The 20,546-nt window shown below is 52.0% G+C and overlaps 8 protein-coding genes across 8 annotated transcripts; 5 read left to right on the top strand and 3 right to left on the bottom strand.

The window, feature by feature from the left end:
* Positions 1-86: 86 nt before the first annotated feature.
* J4E78_001980 (uncharacterized protein) lies at positions 87-2,135 on the top strand (the record flags this gene model as incomplete). Its single annotated transcript, XM_049362630.1, has 1 exon — positions 87-2,135. One exon carries the CDS (start codon positions 87-89, stop codon positions 2,133-2,135), a length of 2,049 nt encoding a protein of 682 aa, XP_049225222.1.
* A 97-nt stretch (positions 2,136-2,232) lies between these two features.
* Positions 2,233-4,644, bottom strand: J4E78_001979 (uncharacterized protein; the record flags this gene model as incomplete). The annotated part of the gene is made up of 1 exon (XM_049362629.1): positions 2,233-4,644. The coding sequence occupies one exon, from the start codon at positions 4,642-4,644 to the stop codon at positions 2,233-2,235; it is 2,412 nt and encodes an 803-aa protein (XP_049225221.1).
* A 371-nt stretch (positions 4,645-5,015) lies between these two features.
* On the top strand, positions 5,016-7,136 carry J4E78_001978 (uncharacterized protein; the record flags this gene model as incomplete). The annotated part of the gene is made up of 1 exon (XM_049362628.1): positions 5,016-7,136. The coding sequence occupies one exon, from the start codon at positions 5,016-5,018 to the stop codon at positions 7,134-7,136; it is 2,121 nt and encodes a 706-aa protein (XP_049225220.1).
* A 1,705-nt stretch (positions 7,137-8,841) lies between these two features.
* J4E78_001977 (uncharacterized protein) lies at positions 8,842-10,347 on the bottom strand (the record flags this gene model as incomplete). The annotated part of the gene is made up of 3 exons (XM_049362627.1): positions 8,842-9,454; positions 9,890-10,287; positions 10,336-10,347. 3 exons carry the CDS (start codon positions 10,345-10,347, stop codon positions 8,842-8,844), a joined length of 1,023 nt encoding a protein of 340 aa, XP_049225219.1.
* A 331-nt stretch (positions 10,348-10,678) lies between these two features.
* On the top strand, positions 10,679-11,870 carry J4E78_001976 (uncharacterized protein; the record flags this gene model as incomplete). The annotated part of the gene is made up of 3 exons (XM_049362626.1): positions 10,679-10,702; positions 10,793-11,218; positions 11,271-11,870. The coding sequence occupies 3 exons, from the start codon at positions 10,679-10,681 to the stop codon at positions 11,868-11,870; spliced, it is 1,050 nt and encodes a 349-aa protein (XP_049225218.1).
* Positions 11,871-12,297: 427 nt separating this feature from the next.
* J4E78_001975 (uncharacterized protein) lies at positions 12,298-13,940 on the bottom strand (the record flags this gene model as incomplete). The annotated part of the gene is made up of 4 exons (XM_049362625.1): positions 12,298-12,415; positions 12,442-12,568; positions 12,622-12,918; positions 12,974-13,940. 4 exons carry the CDS (start codon positions 13,938-13,940, stop codon positions 12,298-12,300), a joined length of 1,509 nt encoding a protein of 502 aa, XP_049225217.1.
* An 833-nt stretch (positions 13,941-14,773) lies between these two features.
* J4E78_001974 (uncharacterized protein) lies at positions 14,774-16,479 on the top strand (the record flags this gene model as incomplete). Its single annotated transcript, XM_049362624.1, has 2 exons — positions 14,774-14,883; positions 14,931-16,479. 2 exons carry the CDS (start codon positions 14,774-14,776, stop codon positions 16,477-16,479), a joined length of 1,659 nt encoding a protein of 552 aa, XP_049225216.1.
* Positions 16,480-18,787: 2,308 nt separating this feature from the next.
* On the top strand, positions 18,788-20,197 carry J4E78_001973 (uncharacterized protein; the record flags this gene model as incomplete). The annotated part of the gene is made up of 3 exons (XM_049362623.1): positions 18,788-19,126; positions 19,183-19,700; positions 19,753-20,197. The coding sequence occupies 3 exons, from the start codon at positions 18,788-18,790 to the stop codon at positions 20,195-20,197; spliced, it is 1,302 nt and encodes a 433-aa protein (XP_049225215.1).
* Positions 20,198-20,546: the final 349 nt, after the last annotated feature.

Raw genomic sequence — 20,546 nt, 5'->3', positions numbered from 1 at the left:
CAAACGCGGAGAACTTTCCACCGCAGACCGAGTAGTCACCACACTGCCTTTACACAACTGCGTCGTCTCGATTTCGAATCTGAAACATGGCTAAAGATAAGAAGAAGGCGGCAGCGGGAGGCAAAGCAGCAGCTAAGGCTGCAAAGGCTGCTAAGCAAGAGAAGAAGGCAGGCAAGAAAGACAAAAAGGTCGCATCCAAAACACAGGAAGTCGACTCTGATGCGGAAGATGTTGACCTGGATGATATCTTAGCCCAATATGCAAAAGAGCAGGAACAACACCATGCTATCACCGAAATACCCGCTGAGCCGCCGTCTGCCCGAACTTCGAGCACGCTCCTCGCCAACCCAGCGAACGAGAATGAGATCTTCTTGTTCGGAGGCGAATACTTCAACGGAGCCACCGCCAAGTTCTTCAACGATCTCATGATTTACAACGTCAAGCAGGATTCTTGGAAGCAGGTCACAAGTCCGAACTCACCACTTCCTCGATCTGGACACGCTTGGTGTCGCGCTGCCAACACGAAAGAAATCTACCTGTTTGGTGGAGAGTTCAGCTCTCCGAAGCAAGGGACCTTCTATCACTACAACGACTTCTGGAAGCTCGATCCGGTCTCTCGAGAATGGACGCGCATGGAGGGAAAGAGCAAGACCGCTGCCCCACCAGCACGGAGTGGACATCGCATGGTTGGCTTCAAACAGTACATCATCTTATTTGGAGGTTTTCAGGATACGTCTGCGACTACCAAATACTTGAATGATCTTTGGATCTACGACTGCGTCAACTTCTCATGGCACACGCCAAAACTGCAAGCAGCTCGCGCAGTACCAGATGCACGATCGAGTTTCAGTTTGTTGCCGCACGAGCAAGGCGCAGTCATCTATGGCGGTTACTCTCGTGTCAAGACGCAGGCTGGTGGCAAGCAACAGCAACAAGGCAAGGGCAAGAAGAGCAGCAGTGGCGGTCCGGCATCGCGCATGGTGCTAAAGCCTAAGGTTCACGACGACACCTGGTTCATACGTATCACACCACCACCTGCTGATCAACCATCCACTACCCTTCCAACTGTGTCTTGGGAGAAGCGAAAGAAGCCCGCGAATGCGCCAAACCCACCACGTGCAGGTGCGACAATGGCTTACCACAAGGGTCGCGGTGTTCTTTTCGGTGGTGTGCATGATGTAGAAGAGAGTGAAGAGGGCATTGACTCTGAGTTCTTCAATCAGCTGTTCATCTGGAATGTCGAGCGCAACCGATATATGCCACTCACTCTACGTCGGCCGAAGCTGAACGCAAACAAAAAGGCTGCACAGCAAGCGAACATCAGCCGACGGGATCGTGGCAAGGCCGCAGAAGAAGAGCTGCTGGCTAATCTCAAGGCTCTCGAAATGAAAGCCGGTGTAGTTACAGATGCGGATTCTGACGACGAAGCGAAGAAAGCGAAGGAAGAGGAAGAAGAGGAAGAGGCACGTCCAGAGAAGCCGAAGATATTCGAGTTCCCACATCCACGTTTCAACGCCGCACTTACGGTTCAAGCTGATACACTCTATATCTACGGTGGTACCTACGAGAAAGGCGACCGCGAGTTTACCTTTGACGAACTCTGGTCTGTCAATCTCAACCATCTGGATGGTGTCACCGAAATCTTCAAGCGCGAGCTCGAAGACTGGCAAGGCAGTGAGGATGAAGCCGATTCGGACGAAGAAGATGAGGAAGACTCTGAGGACGATGAAGAAGGTGAGGAGGACGACAAGTCTGTATCGACAGCACCCACGAGTGTCACAGAATCTCCTGCCGTTGCACCCATTCACTCCGAAGACCTTGGTCCCCAGGAAGAGATATCCGCGCTCACCGACACGCTTCCACACCCCCGTCCCTTCGAATCCTTGCGCGACTTTTACGCGCGCACTTCAGAGCAATGGCAGAATATCATCCTGGAAGAGTTGGACAGGAAGGGAAAGAGCGCAGAGAAGAGTCCGAAAGAAGTCAAGAAGATGGCATTCGAGAGGGCAGAGGAGAAGTGGTGGGATTGCAGGGAGGAGATTCGTGCGCTTGAAGATGAACAGGAGGCAGCGGGCATCGGTGAGGTCGTTAGTCTGGCGGATAAGGAAGGCGCTGGAGTGGGGAGGAGAAGATAGTACCAGAGACGAGCTTGCGGAAGTTGAAGCTTGGCATGTACATATATTGCTCAAGAACAAAAGTCTAGTTGAAGAAATAAAAACGCTATCGCCTAATTTACATGATGGCCTCAACTACTTCAGACACCCAGTCTAGCTGGACTGAACTGACACGCTTCGCCCACGCCTTGCCAGTAAATACAAACTCATCAAACACAATAGCCTCCAATTTCTTTCCAAACAGCACTGAGCTGGGATGAATTGCCACCGTTTGGTTACCAATCATCGTCTTGTAGCTACCATCTGGCATCAATCTTGCTGTATTGGAGATGAAACCACGCAGCATACATGCCAATATGGCTTGACTCCTAGCCTCCGAAGGTGCGCTATCAGACTCTTTGTCGTCAGCTGCGAGCAATTTCTGCTGTCTACATTGTTCCCGCAGTTGCTTCCTGATGTTCATTACGTTCTCCATTGCGCGGTGGGATACGTAGTGCTTGTCACACCAAGCGCGACGCTGTGACTTCAGTTCGGCGGCGTATCGCTGAACAGTAATGAGAAGTGTGAGGTGATCGCCTTCTCGACGATATAGCTCACGCCGGACTTCCTCTGCCTCTTCTTTGCGCTCTTCGGTGACAAGATTCAGGAAGACCTCTTCGACGCTGAGTGCGGATATGATATCGATCACGTCGAGTAGGCAGTCGCGCTCTGGCTTTGCTGCTTCGACTAGCACTCGGCCTAGCGTGGGCATGAGCGGGAACTTGGCAATCTTGAGACCAATATCGCTAATTTCACCGGTATCTGTCAACGCTTGCAAGTGCAGTAGTTGCAGAAGAGCTTTTTCTAGAGCTTCTCGTGGTGGCCGATCAAGGAATGGAAAGCCGAGTACGTCATCAACACCTCGCGCCTTCATTGTCAGAATAGCCTGACTGAGGTCGCAACGCAAAATCTCAGGCGTGGTACGTTCTTCCATAGTTTTGTAACCGTTTTCAGTATACAACCGATAACACTGGCCGGGCGCTTCACGACCAGCTCGACCTTTGCGTTGGATAGCTGCGGACTTGGAGATAGGCTTCACAAGCAGCGATTCGAGACCTAGGCGACTGCGAAATTGCTTTATCTTCGATTTTCCGCAGTCAATCACAAAGCGAATGCCAGGGACAGTGACTGATGTTTCGGCGATGTTGGTTGCGAGGATGACACGGCGTGTGCGATAGGGCGTTGGCTGGAAGATGCGCTGTTGGGCGTGTTGTGGAAGGGCGGCGAAAAGAGGTAGCGCAAGAAGTTTAGGGACGTCGTCGTCCATGTTCTCAGCATAGTCGTTGATGAGCTTTTCGAGTCCCTCGATAGTATCTTGACCTGTGAGAAAGACCAGTATGTCGCCTGGCAGAGGCTCCTTGTAATGTATTTGGAAGACGAGCTTGAGAGCTGCTTCGACCCAGTCTTGTGTTGGTTGCGCCAAGTATACTGTTTTGACGGGGTATTGCCGTCCCTCTACAAAGCATGTCGAAACGTTTCCTTTACTTTCCGTAGTAGGTTTCGCGATCGCCTTCTCGGTGTTCGACACAGGCTGACTGTCTCCGAAGAACTTGACGAGACTTTCCACGTCTGCCGTAGCACTCATTACTACGACTTTGAGCGGATGCTTCCTCGCCACGCTACCTTCTTTAGCGGATAATAGATTGCGTAAGAACCCAAGGATCAAGTCGACATTTACACTTCTTTCGTGGACCTCATCTACTACAACGGCGCTGTACTGCAACATGTTGGGATCTCTGAGCATCTCTTGAAGCAGCATACCCTCCGTCAGAAACTTGACTTTGGTGTGCTTTCCAGCCGCAGTGTCGAAACGAACGCTATATCCAACCTTGGCAGTAGGGCCTTTGTCTCCAAGTAAGCTACCCATCTCATCCGCGACGCGTCGTGCCAGGGAGATCGCCGCCACTCTTCGAGGTTGCGTGATCGCTATACACCCGGTACACCAGGACTCATTGGCCAAAAATTGCGGCACTTGTGTCGATTTTCCGGAACCAGTCTCTCCGGTCAGCACGAGGACGTTGTTTCTTTGCAGAGCTGCTCTGATGATGTCCGCTTGAGGCCATATTGGAAGCGACTTGCGGACAAGCCGCAACTCATCACGCTTCTGAATGACATGCGACGGCACTCTTAAGTCTTGTTGAGAGGTACGAGGTCTGTCGGCCTGTTTGTTCTTTGGTCGAGCTTGTTGTCCGGGGTTTGGTTGAGGTGCATCTAATTTCGTGCGCTTGTACGCCTCTGCTTGCCGCGCAACTGGAGTTTCGACAACACTTTCCGTTCGTTTGGGCTCGGCGACGGGCTTAGGGTGCTCTGCAGTAGAACTGGGGGTGTCATCGTCGGAATGGTCGAACTTGATCAACACGCCGGCTCCCTTCTTGCCACTCCAGCCATCTTTCGCTGGCTGAACTCTCTTTCTCTTCTTGCCTTTCTTCAGTTCCACGGGGAGGTCCTTCGCGCCGTCAACTTTTGGTTCGCTGCTCTTTCCGTTGGACATCTTCGTTGTTGCGATTGGAACCCGCGTTTCACGTTGCCAAAACTTTTCCGCTCTTCCCAAGATCGTTATCGATAAGCCTACTAGCGTGCTACGCGCGTGCACGTGCCGGTGGCCCACAGCCCCACCTGGGCACATTCTCGGTTGCGCACATCACCGGTTGATCACTCATCGCATTGCTGATGTGTAGCAGGACGTGACTGTATCTCATGGTGTTCGGTGGTATTTATCCCGACGCTATGCAATCAATGGTTGACCCCGCCGCTGGGGACGATCAACCGGGAACTTAATCAAAGTAGGGCGGGAGAGGATGCCGTCATAAGCTATATAAAGACGAGCGGGTAGAAGCGTTGCTAACGAATCACAAAGCCATTATGTTTCCACTGCGACTAAGGAAGTGGGCCAAAGTTCTATATTTACTCTCTCTCACATCGCCTGTCGTGGAGAGCAAAATCGATCGCAAGTCGATTGTCCAGCAGTATAATATCAAGCTCAGCCAATCGAACCCATACAGCCCAGTCCAGGTTGGCAACGGAAACTTCGCGTTCGGTGTAGACATTACCGGACTCCAGACCTTTCTGCCGCACAATACTCTTTCATCCTGGGGATGGCACAACCAATCTCTGCCAACGACACCAAATCAAACGCTTCCATCAGACTACACTGGTGTTGACTGGTGGACCCACGATCGCCTCGTCAACTATGCGCAGCCCAACCCAGAACAGAAGGACATCAGTCAATGGATGATTGCGAACCCACATCGTATTAATTTGGGAAGAGTTGGACTGTGGTTCGGCGGCATCGCAGGAGGGAACGTCACCGAAGACCTACTTGCTGGTAAAGAGCAGGTGCTGGAGCTCTGGGAAGGTGTCATCAAATCCACTTTCTTTATCAACGGAGAAAAGGTTGTGGTGACAACTGTTGCAAGTCCGGAAACCGACACTATCGCTGTAGACATATCGTCCAGCCTGGTAAGGACTGCAGGACTGGGCGCTTTCTTTGATTTCCCGTATGCGACGGGGAAAAATAAGTTCGATGCACCATTTGTTGGTCTCTTCAACGCTACTTCCAACCATTCCACGACGGATGAATACAGGAACAGAGGTGCGACGATCACGCATGTACTGGATGCAACAACATACACGGCCGATATCGCTTGGGAAGGTTATGCCCGCCTCTCGCGCCTGCACAGAAACGAGCACAAATACATCCTAGCCGCCAGTCAGAGATCTGAGACGCTCTCGTTCACTGTTACATACGCTCCTCGGGTGGCCAATGTCTCTTACACTGCAGAGACAGTCAAGCAAAAGTCACAAAGCTGGTGGGCAGACTACTGGTCGACTGGTGCATTCGTGTCACTTCCATCAGCCAACAATGCCTCTGCGAATGAGCTACAGCGTCGCACCATCCTTTCTCAGTATCTTCTTGCGGTCAACGGGGCTGGTAACGATCCCCCACAAGAGTCTGGCTTGGTGAACAATGGATGGTACGGCAAATTTCACCTGGAAATGGTCTTCTGGCATCTAGCCCATTGGATGTTCTGGGAGAAATGGGACCTCTATGATCGCAGTATCGGCGTCTATGAGCGCTTTCTACCCAGCAGCTTCGAACGAGCTGAAAAGCAAGGATACGAAGGCGCGCGCCTCGGCAAGATGAGTGACCCAAGCGGTCGATCTGCGCCAGGCGAGATCAACAGCCTACTCATCTGGCAACAACCGCATCCCATGTACTTCGCCGAGATGGAATACCGATCTTTCCCGACCGAAAAGACTCTCGAGAAATGGGATGAGATTCTGACAGGCGTGGCGGACTTCATGGCCAGTTATGCCTTCTGGAATTCCGCAACGAATCAATACGATCTTGGGCCGCCCATGTATCCAGTCTCTGAGAATACTAATCCCAACGAGACGATTAATCCGACGTTCGAGCTAGCGTACTGGCGCTTTGGTCTCGACGTAGCGTCGAAGTGGCAAGCGCGGCAAAACAAATCTACTCCGGAGTCCTGGGTACACGTACGAGACAACCTAGCGCCTTTCCCCATTGAAGAGGACGCGTATGTGACGTATGAGGGTATACCAAACATGTGGACTACCCCCGAATATACAGAAGATCATCCGGGACTTCTAGGTATATATGGCTGGTTGCCCCCAGACTCTCGCGTGAACATGACAATCTTCAACAACACCATCGCCAAAGTACACGAGACCTGGAACTTTCCCTTTTCATACGGCTGGGATTTCCCACTGCTGGCTATCACAGAAGCGAGGAGAGGAGATGCGGAACGCGCAGTTAGTCAGTTGCTTGACGTGAACAATGCTTTTGATGAAGTAGGAATGCCAGAGGGGGGAACAAGAGTGCCGACGCCGTATTTTCCGAGCTCAGCGGGCTTACTACTTGCGGTGGGGATGATGTGTGGTGGCTGGGATGGGTATAAAGGGCCAGTATGGCCGTCGCACTGGGATGTAGAGTGTGAGGGTTTTACGCGGGCCATGTAGGGTGATTGCTGAAACACATCATTCATACACCACGAGTATTCCTAAGCGTCGTTCTCTTCGTCCCTTTCCTCTTCACTATCCGCTTCTGGAAACTCCCCCATCTCTATGAGGACGTTTGCGAGAGCAACACCCTGTTGATCTAGAAGTGAAACGCCCAGGTCTAGCATTTTCTTCACATTATACCTAAATCTCTTCCAGGTTTCCATCCTTCTCGTGTCCGCCACTTTCATCTTCTCTCGCCAGAGAAATGGCTCTCTTTCGAGATAGTCGTTGACTGAACACATGCGAATGGCATGTAACTTCCTGTCCGGCGGCAACGACCCGACGACCTGAAGCAATGACTCTAGAGTTTGAACTCCGTAACCAATGTTCTCTGGAAACCGACGAAGTACAATCTGAGTGACTGATACAGGGACATCACAGAGAGGCCCTGTGGCATCGAAAGTATCAAATACTTCCAGAGAGGATGTGTGATCAAAGACCTCGGACATGTTGGCCAGTTGGCTATCGTCAAATTGCAGCATTCTCAAGCCGGCACCGTACTTTGCCATAAAAGCAGGCAGATTACTCAATTTCCTCCAGTTATCGTGCGGCTTCCGGATTGCAAAAGCTGAAAGCTTGGGCATAGCCGAGTGTGTGAGCCAGCCTATTAGCTCATTAGTGGCGTACTCTGCATCCAGCTCGACCAAGCGCAGATGAGGGAACTCAGATGATTCAACATCGTCCAAGCCGCGCGTTCGGCCTCTAACCCCCATGTGGAGGTCTCTGAGGGCTGTGAAATGTTTTAAAAGAGAAAGCGCTTCCTGAATACGGATGAGGCGACGTCCAATGTATATAGACAGCTTTGTAAGTTGTGGGTCGTGAGAGTGTACAATAGCTGCGATTTGCGGACGCTGGAGAACAAAACGACAAAACAATTCGCTTAAGTTCGTCATGCGGGAGAGCAGAGTGGGCAATGCAGCTTGCAACGCCATCAAGGCTGGTTCAGTAGGGCTTACGCCCTCATCTCTTTGGATCCAGAATGAGCGCACCCAAGAAGCTTTCGGAGCATCGGATTCGATGGCACGGTCAAGGAGACAGGCCAAAGCTGTGATGTGGTTGGACGCTAGATCGTTGTTGCCGTCGATCGTTAAATGGCGGTAGACAAGTGGCTCTACCAAGTCCTGCGAGAGGTCAGATAAAAACACAATGGTTTAATCTGGATTTTTTTGTACCTTCCACGACTTGCACACATATTGCAGTCTCTGTAGATCACATGTTCGTTCTCTTCTATACTTGAGAGACTGGTTGAAAATGTGGGTGTCGTAAGTGACCACATGCTCGAATATGGTGAGCCATAGTTCGGTGGGTAAAGCGGGTAAGGCTCGATGCTCAATTAGCCGTCCAGGGGTTATGTCCATGATGCGATCGAAGTGAATTAGAAGACAGGAGGGTCAGTTGGGTGACGTTGCTTGGAAGGTGGATTTGTCTCAACACAGGCTAGCGCAGATCTGGTTAGACAGACCCCCGAGATCAGGCGAGCCGGGCTTGCATGTCATTACATCTACTTGGGGGCAAATGCTAGAACACCCTGAAGCATACTACTTCTGCAATCTCCAATCCCTTCATCAGCTGCTCCGACTCCACAATTCACCTTTGCGGTGACGATGTGTGCGATACGCCACGCTTGTAAGTCCCTCTCACAGACCGCCAACCATGACTAGAGCTATGTCTCCATGAAGTCCTTCATGCTTGTTGTCCACGAGGTCATCTTTGAATTGGGTGTCCTCGCACATGCCATAAACGCTTTTGACAAGTCCAGCGTGAAGGCGAGCGGCATGTCGTCAATGTGAATAGCCCATTTCTCGTCCGCTTCTCTAACCCACACATCAACCATGAAACGCCTGCCAGGGGACCCCTCCGGAGTTCCATCGTATATAGTCTTGATTATACTGGGGCCTGGACGTAGTCGCTTGTAGAAAGGCTGGTTGAGCATGGCGTCACGGAAGACAATCAAGACGGCGTTCTTGAAGGCTGTATCCATGAGTATTTCTCCCATGACGAGGCTGTTGCTAAGCATGCAGATCTCACGGTCGAACCTCCCTGTACTCTTTGTAGCGGCAGTAGGGAATGTCTTGAAGTACAGCCAGTGGAGGTAGATCTTGAAGATAGCGGGGTCTTCGTCGACAAGAGTGACGGTGCGCGCATCAAGACGAGATGCTGCCCACTCTTTCTTCATGGCGTTGTCGAAGAACTTTGAGCTTCTCCTGATCACAGCTTTATGGACCGGAAACTTGCTTCCTTCCTTGCCAACGTCCACTGTGATGAGGTCCAAAAGGCTAAGCACTATTAATATTTCATCCTTTCTGAGAAGTGGAGAAGTCACTCGAAGGCGTCTGTCTGCAGGATTCGCCCATATTCTGACTTGAAATCGACCGCCGGTTCCTCAATCTGTCCCGACATCGCCGCAGAAGATAGTCGATCGGAGGCTGTGGTCAATTTTGTCGCAGTGTCTTGGAGGGGGAGTCGAGCGAAGATCAGGATAAATAAGGATGGCTCGAGCAGATTTTCATAGCGTCTCTAGGCTCGGTGAAGGTGAAGATGGGTCGTGAGAACGCAGTGTCGCGCAGCAAACAAAGTGAACCATAAAAAGACAAGCGCCCTTGCCGTATCGGGACAGAGCGAGTTAGGGCATGTTAGGGTGTCCATGGCATGTTATCCTTATTTACATTCTTCACAGTATAATACAGGGTCGTAACTTCGTTCCTCAAGACCATCGAATCTTCATCTTCCACTGATCCAGCTTGGCCTCCCACCATGTCTTCTGAGGCGCCCGCTCGATCTCCTCCATCAGTCTGGTATAGTGCTCCGGCGCAGATGTTGGCTTCAGTACACCCGGTGATAGCGCATACTTTGTGCTATATCGGTTCTCTAGTAACGAGAATAGTGCGTTCACTTGGGCTTGCTCGAGCTTGGGATTCGCAGGCGGCGAAGATGCGGCCGGTGTTGTAGGTGCGGGCGCTTGGGGCTTTGCGCCCTCTTCGGGGGTAGGTGTTATGGGTTGGACGCCGAATGGTTTGCCATGATGCTCGATTGCGCGTGTGAAGGGTAAATTTGGGCGCAGAGCGTCTTTTGGCCAGAGAGCGAGGAGACGGGTGTATTGCTTTGTTATCTGGACCATGTCAGCTGACTATTTTGCAATGCACTGCTGTGTACTCACAGTATTCGCCATGGTTGTGTGTGAATTGAGAAAAAGTGAAGTTCTTCACCTTGTCGGGTCTCAAAGTCGATGATGCTTCGGTAACCAGGGTCCAGGCGCTATTGGATCGTGGCGCAGCAGCCGTGTCGCATGGCCCAAAAGCGAGCAACTTGCATTTGAAACGCCTCCTCCACTGCACCTGCCGCCTGACACGCTCCACCCACCTGCACCTCCCTCCTACAACCGCCGTCTCTCTCGTCCACGCTCGCTGCCTTACCTATTCCTACGACTCCCGCCTTGACGACACCCGATAGCAGATATCCCATCGCCCCCTTCACGTCACGCATCCGGTTATCCGCGCAACATGCCTAGCCAGGGCTACGAGAGGGTGCGTTGCCCCGGTCCATCCCGACCACCATGCGACTGCGCGAAACCCCTATATTGCTTTCGCAACGACAGCACTAATGCGTTAATCCAGGTAGCCGCCCAAGACGAAGAAGACTCTCCCCAGACGCTGCAACCCGGCCAGCAGTGGCCCCCGGCCTCGCCACCACCCTCCTTCCACTCGCGCGCATCATCACCAAACGGCACATCACGGCATCTCCTATCCGAGGATCCGATAACGAACGAAGAAGACCGCACACTCGCCGATACCTTCGACTCGGATTCGGATGACGACGACGATAACGATGGGCGCGACGATCGGCAGCGGCTGATGCGGGGAAATCCGAGGACAGAAGAGGAAGCGGCGCCACCGGGCATCCAAAGGAGAGTGACGGAACTGCCAGTATTCAACACACAAGCGCCCACTCCAGGACGGGTGTACGGTGGAGGAAACGGTGGTGTCTGGGCAAATCTCAGCGCAAAGCCTACCAGAGGGGAGGATGCCGAGGAGAAGCCTCCAGTACGTATCAGATTAACGATAAGTCGCGTGAATCACTGCTAACATGCATCAGACATATGAACAAGCTGCCGCAGACGCGACACCACCCTACTGGGAAACCACCATCCTCGCTCCCGGCACTTTTGGCGATGAAGTCTTTGTCGAAGGCCTCCCCGTCGGCTCCCTCTTCAGCTTCCTCTGGAACGCCATGATCTCCATGTCCTTCCAACTCGTCGGATTCCTCCTCACCTACCTCCTCCACACGACCCACGCCGCAAAGAACGGATCCCGCGCTGGTCTCGGTATCACGCTCGTGCAGTTCGGTTTCGGATTCCGCTCCGCCGTACTCTCCCCGAACAACGGTAGCAACGATAACCCCGGACAAGGGTTCGACGGTGGCGTTCCAAACGACCCGAATGCGCACGACTTTGACCCGGACAAGGTCGGCAGTGGAAACACAGGGGGTAGTGATATGACACCCGCAGCGAGTGCCATCACAGGCAGTGACTGGATAGCGTACGGCCTGATGATTGTCGGCTGGTTCATCTTGATCAAGAGTGTATCGGATTTCATTCGCGCAAGGCGGCACGAACAACTCGTTCTCCAGTCTCCCGATCGGGGGCTGGGTGTGGCGGTGGTCGCCGAGGGTGAAAGTCCAGAGCGCAGTGTATAATTTCTTCAAACGAGCCTCAGACTGGCATCTTCTTTTCTTTCCTTTCATAGCGTATTACTTGGTTGCATCTAGGGACGGCGTTTACTATTGGCTAAAGACAGATCGAAAGACACGCGCTTCGCTGTTGTAGCAGCACATTACCGCACGATTTTCCTTATACACCTATCTATTACTTTATTATCCAAATCCCCTTCCGGAGTTTCTTCCACACGAAGTCCGTCACCACTCAGCTACTTCCCCTGTCCTGATGCAAATTCACTCTCTAGCGTCATCAAATGCTCAGCTCAAATCACACATGACGGTAGTAGAGATATGTTGAATTAGTCTATTGGCTAGTGTATATGCACAACATGTGCTGGGTATCTTTGGGGTAAAAATCTCAAAACAGCTCTTGGCAAAGCGCTCAAATCCTGTAGACGAAATCAAATCATGTGCCTGATGATACTTTAGCAAGCATCTCTTTAGATGAACCGCGGACATGACTTACCACAAGGAACCGCCGCGCATGAATCTTTGGCACAGATTTAGCATGCGACCTATCAAAGCTGCGGATTGTTACATCATAACGCACTTTTCAGTCGCATACACTTCTCCGTACTGGTCCACACCTGCCATCATCTCGTTGTACCGCTGCTTGTTCTTGACTTCCTCTGGGAACCATTTCTTAAGGAAGGCTGCCTGTTCGGTATCGAGATTGTCTGTCATGTCGTTAATGTTTTGACTTTCAGTTATACGCCATATGAATACTCACCTGAGTTTGCATCGAACACTGTCTTCTCGCGGCAGAACGGACAGTTGTATTGCTTGTTGTTTTGCATGACGATCAAGCACCGGATGCAGAAGGTATGGTTGCAGCTAAGCTTTACAGGCCGCCATTGGATCTCCATGCACATAGGGCAAGAGTAGTCGTCTATCTGCGGGACGTGGGATAGGATTTGTGTGTTGACTTCTGCGCAGACGGCTTTGGCGAGGTGTTCCGAGAACTCTGGGTATTCTACCTGACGCGGGAATGTGGACTTTACGCCTAGCGCTGTGCGTTTATCAAATTCTAGTGACATGTTAGTTCAGCGTCTCCATGTTTGTTAGGATATGGGGGTATTTACTCTTGAGGATCTTGATCATGGCATTATGGTTGATCTCACCGAATCGCAGGCCCTGGAGAATCTCCCGGTTGATGTGCATGAAGGTGTTGAGTGCTTGTAGATTCTCCTTCTTCTTCAGTTGTTCCACCAAGCCAGCCTTGGCAATCTTATTTGAGAATCCTGCCAGTCTCGCCATGGCCTTCTCCGAGTCGTGCGATTTGTGGTCCATCTCTGTTGTTCCAAAGAAGATGCCTTCTTCCACGTATATCTGGAAGATTTGACGCCAAGCAGTGAGCATTTTCCTGTTGGCTCTCCGGTCTGGATCCGTCAATTTTGCAACCTGCTTCCCTAATGCTTCGATTTGGACATTCATTCGCTTTTGCTCCCGCTCCTGCAATTTCTCCAGTCCTGTAACTTCACTGGTAAGCCTGGTGAAGAACTCCGTATCCGAGGTGATGGGAACCTCGACTGTACGGTACCCTGGTCGGTTGCGAGAAGCATTGGTCGGGGTGGTAATTATAGGATGGGATGGATCTATGGAGTCGATGGATTGGAGTGACGAGTTTGAGTCGTCCAAGACGCGCATATCAGACATGCCCGTCTCGATGGCCAGCATCTGAAGCTTGCGCCTGGTATCATCGTCCAACTGGGCACTCAGTACCTCTCCACTCGATTCATTTACGTAGAAGAGGAGCTTTGGATGGAATGCCTTGCGCGAGGGCGATGCATTATCCTTGGCATTATCGGGGTTGAGAATGTACTCGAAAGGTCGTTCCTGATCATCGTCTTCTTTGGTAGAAGCATTGTAGTCTTCGACATGTTTGAGTAGTTTGGACAAGGTGGCAGGGTCAAGGCCCACTTGCCGCAGCTCGTCGGTAAGCCTCTTGATGCATTTCTTGAGCTGCGAGTAAGAGATAGCCGAGTCGACCCACTCTGGCGGGAAGCCCTCATCCCGGAGAGTCTGCTTGAACAGATGGCCGAACTTCATGTTTGGAGCAGGGTTGACGAGGTACCGTGGTAGGGCTGGCCGATCAGAAGGCGCAAAGGAGGCACGTGGGGAGCTGAGTGGTTGCGACCCTTAGCGGGGTACCTTCCACGCTTGTTCGGCCACAGTTCCGGGTCGGGCTAACGAAGCGTTCCAGCGATCACCGCCCTGGGATATGCAGATGCGGCTGTGTAGTAGAGAAGGATTATTGGGAACGAAGTGTCAAAGAGTCCCAGATGTGTGGTGGGGGGGAAGAAATGGTGTTGGGTGAGAGAATTACGACTTGTCAACAAGGGCGATTTGCTCCGCGGGTCATGCGCCTGTGTGCCTGGAAAGGATGCCGCTAAATGGAGACCCCAGAATTCGATGGAGATTCGTCTTAGGCCATCACGAAGACATGGGGAGGCGCCTCTCTTATGAGGCAAATCAAAGCATGGCGTGTGCCGGCTTTCGGCGCTGTCTAGACTGCGGTGGCTCCAATAGCGCTCTTCTTCAATCACTGTCTGCTCAAACTTTTCGCCTTCGCAGTCCGCGACCAATCAACGCCAAGCGCACAGTCATAGGCGATTTGCTTGCAGTGACGCGACATGGCTCTTCGCGACTCACCCAACTAACACGATGTGAAAGCCGGGGTAGTCTCGGTGTATAGCAGGCTGTCAGCACGCGCACCGAGAAGCTGTGAAAGCTGCACTACAAACTTATATGCTGTCACTCTCCCATACACGCCCACACAACTGAACTGCAGCATCCAGCCACTGCCACTGCAGGTAGTCCGAGACCCGAAAATCTCGAATACGTCCGAACCGTACACCTAGCTGCATCGAGCCAAAGCCACCATGGGTGCATCACAGTCCACCGGCGGCGGCGACGCGCCTAGTAATGCCGGCGAAGTCAAGACAAGTTACTACGAACTACTGGGTGTGGAGCGCAATGCCACCCAAGATGAGTACGTGACACGACGCGCGTAACGTATTCAATACTAACATTTATAAGACTCAAGAAGGCATACCGCAAGAAAGCGCTCGAGCTGCACCCCGACCGAAACTACGGCGATGTCGAACGTACCACTGCCCTCTTCGCCGAAGTCCGATCCGCATACGAAGTTCTCTCAGATGACCAGGAGCGCGCATGGTACGATGCACACGAGAGGGATATACTGCGGGGTACTACTGGCGAGGAGACCGGCGACCATTACCAGGGTGACATGAAGGTTACGACAGCCGACGACATAACGCAGATGATGGGCAAGTTCAGGGGGAATGTGGACTTCTCAGACTCGCCCAACGGCTTCTTTGGCTTCGTACGAGAGACGTTCGAGCAACTGGCGCGCGAAGAGGAGTATGCCGCAGACTATGACGACCTCGATGTACCGGATTACCCTAGCTTTGGTCACAAGGACGATGAGTACGAAGGTGTTGTGCGCGACTTCTACTCAGCATGGAACGGCTTCGCAACTGTCAAGAGCTTTGCATGGCTAGATGAATACAATCCCTCTCTTCAGCCTGATCGCCGCTACCGAAGGGCTGCTGAGAAGGAGAACCAAAAGATCCGCGACGAAGGCAGAAGGGCGTTCAACGATGCGGTCAGAACGCTGGTTGCGTTCGTACGCAAGCGAGACCCACGATATACCCCGAACACACAGACGGCAGAGGACAAGGCCAAAGCACAGCGGGATGCTAGGAAAGCGCAGGCTGCACGAGCAAGAGCTGCGCAGATCGCCAAGATGGAGCAAGAGGAGCAGGCGGTGCCAAGTTGGGCTACCGCACGTCCGGCGGATGAACTTGAAGAGGAAAGCGAGGGTGAAGTCGAGGAAGACGTCTACGAGTGCATTGCGTGTAACAAGACATTCAAGAGCGAGCGACAATACGATGCCCACGAGAAGAGCAAGAAGCATCAGAAAGCAATCCAGGCTCTCAAGAAGAAGATGCAAAAGGACAACGCCCATCTGGACTTGGATGAAGACGCTCTCAAAAGTGACGAGATCCTACCGGTGGAGGATGAGCTTGCAATGGAAGCCGAAGTTTCTGGTGGTGGAGACTCCGATGCATCCGTGAAAAACCTCGCGACAAGGACGAATGAGCTTAACATAGACGACCACAGTACAGACGAGGAAGAAGGCCGTGTGGACCGAGTGGCACCTAGTAACACAATGTCTGCATCGCCCGTCGACTCAGAAACAAGCTCAGACGTTGACGACGAATATGCTTCGCGCTCCGAAATAGAAGCACGACTTGCTGGCGCCAGCACAGAACCCTCCACAGCGCCCACCGAAGATCTCGACTTTAAACCTGAAGATCCCACAGAACCAGAAGTCACCGCTCCGCCGGAACCCAAGCTCGGCAAGGCTGCGTTGAAGCGCATGAAGAAGGCTGCAAAACAGGCTGAGAGCGAAGAGCCCGATGTCAAAAACAAGTGTAATGGCTGCAGCGCTGGTTTCTCGTCCAAGACTCAACTGCATCAGCACTTGAAGAAGCATCCCGAACATGCGGCGCTGAAATCTGTCGCGCAACCGGGTGGTGGGAAGAAGAACAAGAAGCGATAGTAAAAATGATGGCACGAATTACGATCTGTATGAGAGACATGGTATTGATGTATGGTTTGCTTTGGCATAGCGCAGGTGTTTGCTAGAGGCTAGATGATTTGTTAGACTTGCATTGAGCGGTTGTTGCTCGCATTTTCAAAGCGTCTGGATATGCTGCCGCAAAAGTACCGTTCAGAACAGAAATTGTCGCTGATGTTCATCTCCCACTTGCCATCAGTATAATACTTCATATCTTCTCGTATCAGGTTCATGTTCCTGGAGGTTTACCTACTACAGAGCACCTCAAGATGAGACCCGGAAGCCTGCTGGATTTCACTCGAGCATTCTCTTTGTTTGACGCGCGATCATACCCAAGCAAACATAGACATACGACTCACAGTAACGGCTAGATGTGTTTCAAAGTTCTTGAATTCCACGACCGATTCTCATGGGAATTGCCAACAACCATCCGCACGCTGCCCGTCATGTCGCAGGATCAGGAGCTTGTACGATATCAGCGTCTACTCACACTCAACGATATCGGCGGGAAAGCCAATGAGTTAGGTATCGAGGCTACACAAGAAGTGCTGAAAAATGTGCCGTTGGTGTGGTGGGACGTCAAACAGCACATGGACAACGAGAGTGCCGGCTTACGACAGTATGCTGTTCTTTGGTCTTCAGGAGTGAAATGCGCAAAGAGACAAAAGAACAACAGTTGAGAGTAGCGAGCACTGTGATCTCTTCGCCCGACGACGTGTTGGTACAAACAGTTGTTTTCGTTGCTTGAAAATGCCCCAAATGATGCATATGTTGAGAATACCGTGAGGAGAGTCTGTATGAGCGCGTCCGAGCGCTCGATAAGCTTTGGCAAGCCATGGGTGCGTTCGCGAAGTGGAAGTTCTTCCGTGGAGTTAGTGCATATGCGTTTCCACACCCCACTACGCCCCTGCAAGTGCTATCGCTATACACATTATATCTCGGGTAGTCGCCTGACGGAACTCTCGCATTGCCACTTGTGTAGTCATGTTCGCGTTGCTTTTGATACAAGGCTACCAGAAGGCGTGCAAGGCAAGACTAGCGTCTTCAACGGTTGAGGAGTTCCTTTTTCTGGCGTGTGGGTTCTCGAACGTCAGATAATCATGCCTCAAGGTTCTGATGGCATTGCCGTGTGCCGGGTCGAGCATGCGAGCGAATGCGTGAGAGCAGATAAATGATCAACCACCGGGATTAGGCCATTCCATTTCACAGTCAGGCATTCTGTCAATGTCCTGTGCCGCACTCAGCCGTTGTTCCACCAGCCCGTGTCGTATCGGCAAATGAACGATTGTGTTCCTATGTCGGCGAGTATGCAATGTTTCAGGAGCAAGAGTGACGATTGTTGATAGGTGGCAGGGTCTGGGTTTCTCCTTGACATGGCTCCGAACACCAAAAAGGTCACTGATAGTAAGATAGAGGGGCATTCGGGTCTCTATGCGGCGCAGGGTCGAACGGGTTGGGGCGCATTGATCCTCGTCGGATGTTGCGGATCCCACCTTCCTGATTGTGATGCTCGCCTTGCGACGTCCCATCACCTCCATGTACAGTTAGCTGAGGGTATAGAGCTGCAGATGCCAGGGGATAAGTCCACCTGGAGTGTTAAGCTCCCGCGCTAAGCAGCGTGGGCCCTCGAACAAGAGTTCTCCCATTGCATGGCGTTGCTTGACGTCAATGCATCGGGGACTGCTCCAAGACGTTTCCTTCGCGCACTTTTAGTTCTATGGTACTGGGTTGGACTCCAATATGGCGGTTCGCGGCCGGCGTGATTGTTGATGCCCGTTAGCGTTCGCGGTCAGAGTCGCTTGCGTGCGCGTGCTCTCGCCAGCTAGCCAAAGACACGACTAGCCGAGGCTGATGCGTCTTAGCGCCAGGGTCTGACGGAAGCTTCTACCCCTGAACGATCCAGGCGAACAACTCCTATCCACTCTTTCCTGACACCTTCAGATCCTTTTGATCGTATTCCAGGCCATGCACTTATCGTGTCCGGCTCTAGCGGCTCTCTGATAGGGCCTTGATCGAACTGTCAGCTCGTACTTGCCTAGTCTGTCATGGTGTGGGGATAGCCCAGGGGTTCGCATGGACACCCTCCGCTACTAATGGTTAGCTGTGCTCAGTCGACGCTTGTCAGAATGGACGCTCGTATCAAATGGGGCACTATCTGAAGGCGGCTTTTCTCTCGAGTCTTGTCCATTTCTTGGGATTCTTGTCTCTCTCCAACTTCGCCTCTCGACCTCACAACTTACCCTCAGTCATTCGTTAATACAGTCGCGCGTTGTTCACTCGTTATGCAATCATGATGCCAAAGGCGTACCGTCTATCTTTTTCGCACCTCGTCTTTTACATCTCGACCTTTGTGATCGCAACCCAGTTATGGTCCATATGGGGGCAATCGAAACACAACTATATTCCTTTTTCACACCATAGGAATCTTCAGCGAGACTGGGACTTCAACGCCGACCTGCATGCCAATGTGCACACACTCAGCCATGACCAATGCGATTCCGCTTTTCCAAAGCTGTATCACAGCTTAGATCAGTCGGTTAGCCTAAGGCAAGGCAGAAAGGTGCATATTCAGGATATCGAAATCGATCAGGGAAGATGCATGCTACGGGTTATGGTATACGAGGGCGAGGTACGTCTATACGCGTCTGGTCAATTTCCGGGCTACAACTAACCTGCCACTCCTAGCTGTTTGTCGTCGATGCCGGAAAGCCAGAGGAATGCTACGTCACGAACGGAAACGAGAGAGAACGCATTCTAGGAACCCTAGCACAAATCGACCGCGCCGTCTCCACCACCTCAACATCCGACCCCTCGATCCCAAACGTCGAATTCTCCCTCTCGCTCGACGATCTGCCGCGGCGATCCAGGAAACAGGGAACATTCTTTGGGTACACCCGGAAGGAGGGTCCGGAGTACAAGGACATTTGGATGATGCCAAACTACGCGTACTGGGCGTGGAACTATACCCATGCTCCAAGCTGGAACAGCATCAGGAAAGAAATTGAGCAGAAGGAGACCGAATTGCCATGGGCGAAGAAGGACCCTAGGATCGTATGGCGGGGCAAGGTCAAGATGGCTAAGCTGAGGAAGGAGCTGGTCCGAGTCAGCGAAGGCAAGGAATGGAGCGACATCAAGCCTGTGGTCATCAACAACGCCAGCGACCCGCATACCAAGGACGTTATGAATCTGAGGCAATTCTGCGGGTAAGAGACAAAGCTGCGACATGGGTATGAAACCGTACTGACCGTCTTCTAGATACAAGTTCACCGTCCAAACCGAAGGTACCTCGTACTCCGGCCGCCTTAAGTACCTCCAGCTTTGCCGCTCAGCCCTCGTTACACACCCTCTCGAATGGCAAGAGTTCCACACTCACCTAATGAGGCTTGCTGGTCCCGACGTGAACTACATTGAAGCGTCCGAGAACTTTGGAAACCTCGAATCGGCTATGGAGTACTACCGTGCGCATGACAACGAAGCTGAGGAGATTGCAAAGAACAGTTACGAGACCTTCACCAGAAGGTATCTGACACCAGCGGCAGTGACTTGCTACTGGAGACGGCTGTTTTGGTCATGGGCGAGTGTACAGGGATATGAGCCACAGTTGTACGTACCTGACAAGGACGGCAATCTGGTCATGCGAGGTACACCATGGACTGCCTTTGCGGCCAATTGGCCCAAGGATCCTGCAGCTATTCCGTGAGCGGGAATAAGAAGTGTTAGGATAGGCGTTGCATGAGCATTTGGAGTACTTGGTTTTATGCTTACGATACCCGCGTTCAAGCGTTCCAATAGACACGCATTATTATCTACGTTTACAGTAGTCACTTGAGGCGGAGCTTTGTCCTTTTCAGTCGTGTTTTAGATGGCTTCGACCGCCTTTGTCCTGCATCATAGGATTCAAGCGAGTAATATAGGTCCATTAACCCGCACTCACATGCACATTTACCCTTGTACTAAACGTTGACGCTTGACGCCCAGCTGCGACTATAACGAGGATTTGTCTTGACTGCAAATCCTACTTCACGGGCTAGACTGAACCTGAATGATCT

The sequence above is a fragment of the Alternaria triticimaculans genome (assembly GCF_023758025.1).
Source record: "Alternaria triticimaculans strain BMP 0046 chromosome Unknown scaffold_2, whole genome shotgun sequence".
Taxonomy (NCBI): Eukaryota; Fungi; Ascomycota; class Dothideomycetes; order Pleosporales; family Pleosporaceae; genus Alternaria; species Alternaria triticimaculans.
The sequence above is the reverse complement of the archived record's forward strand: the minus strand, read 5'-3'. Positions and strand labels throughout refer to the sequence as shown.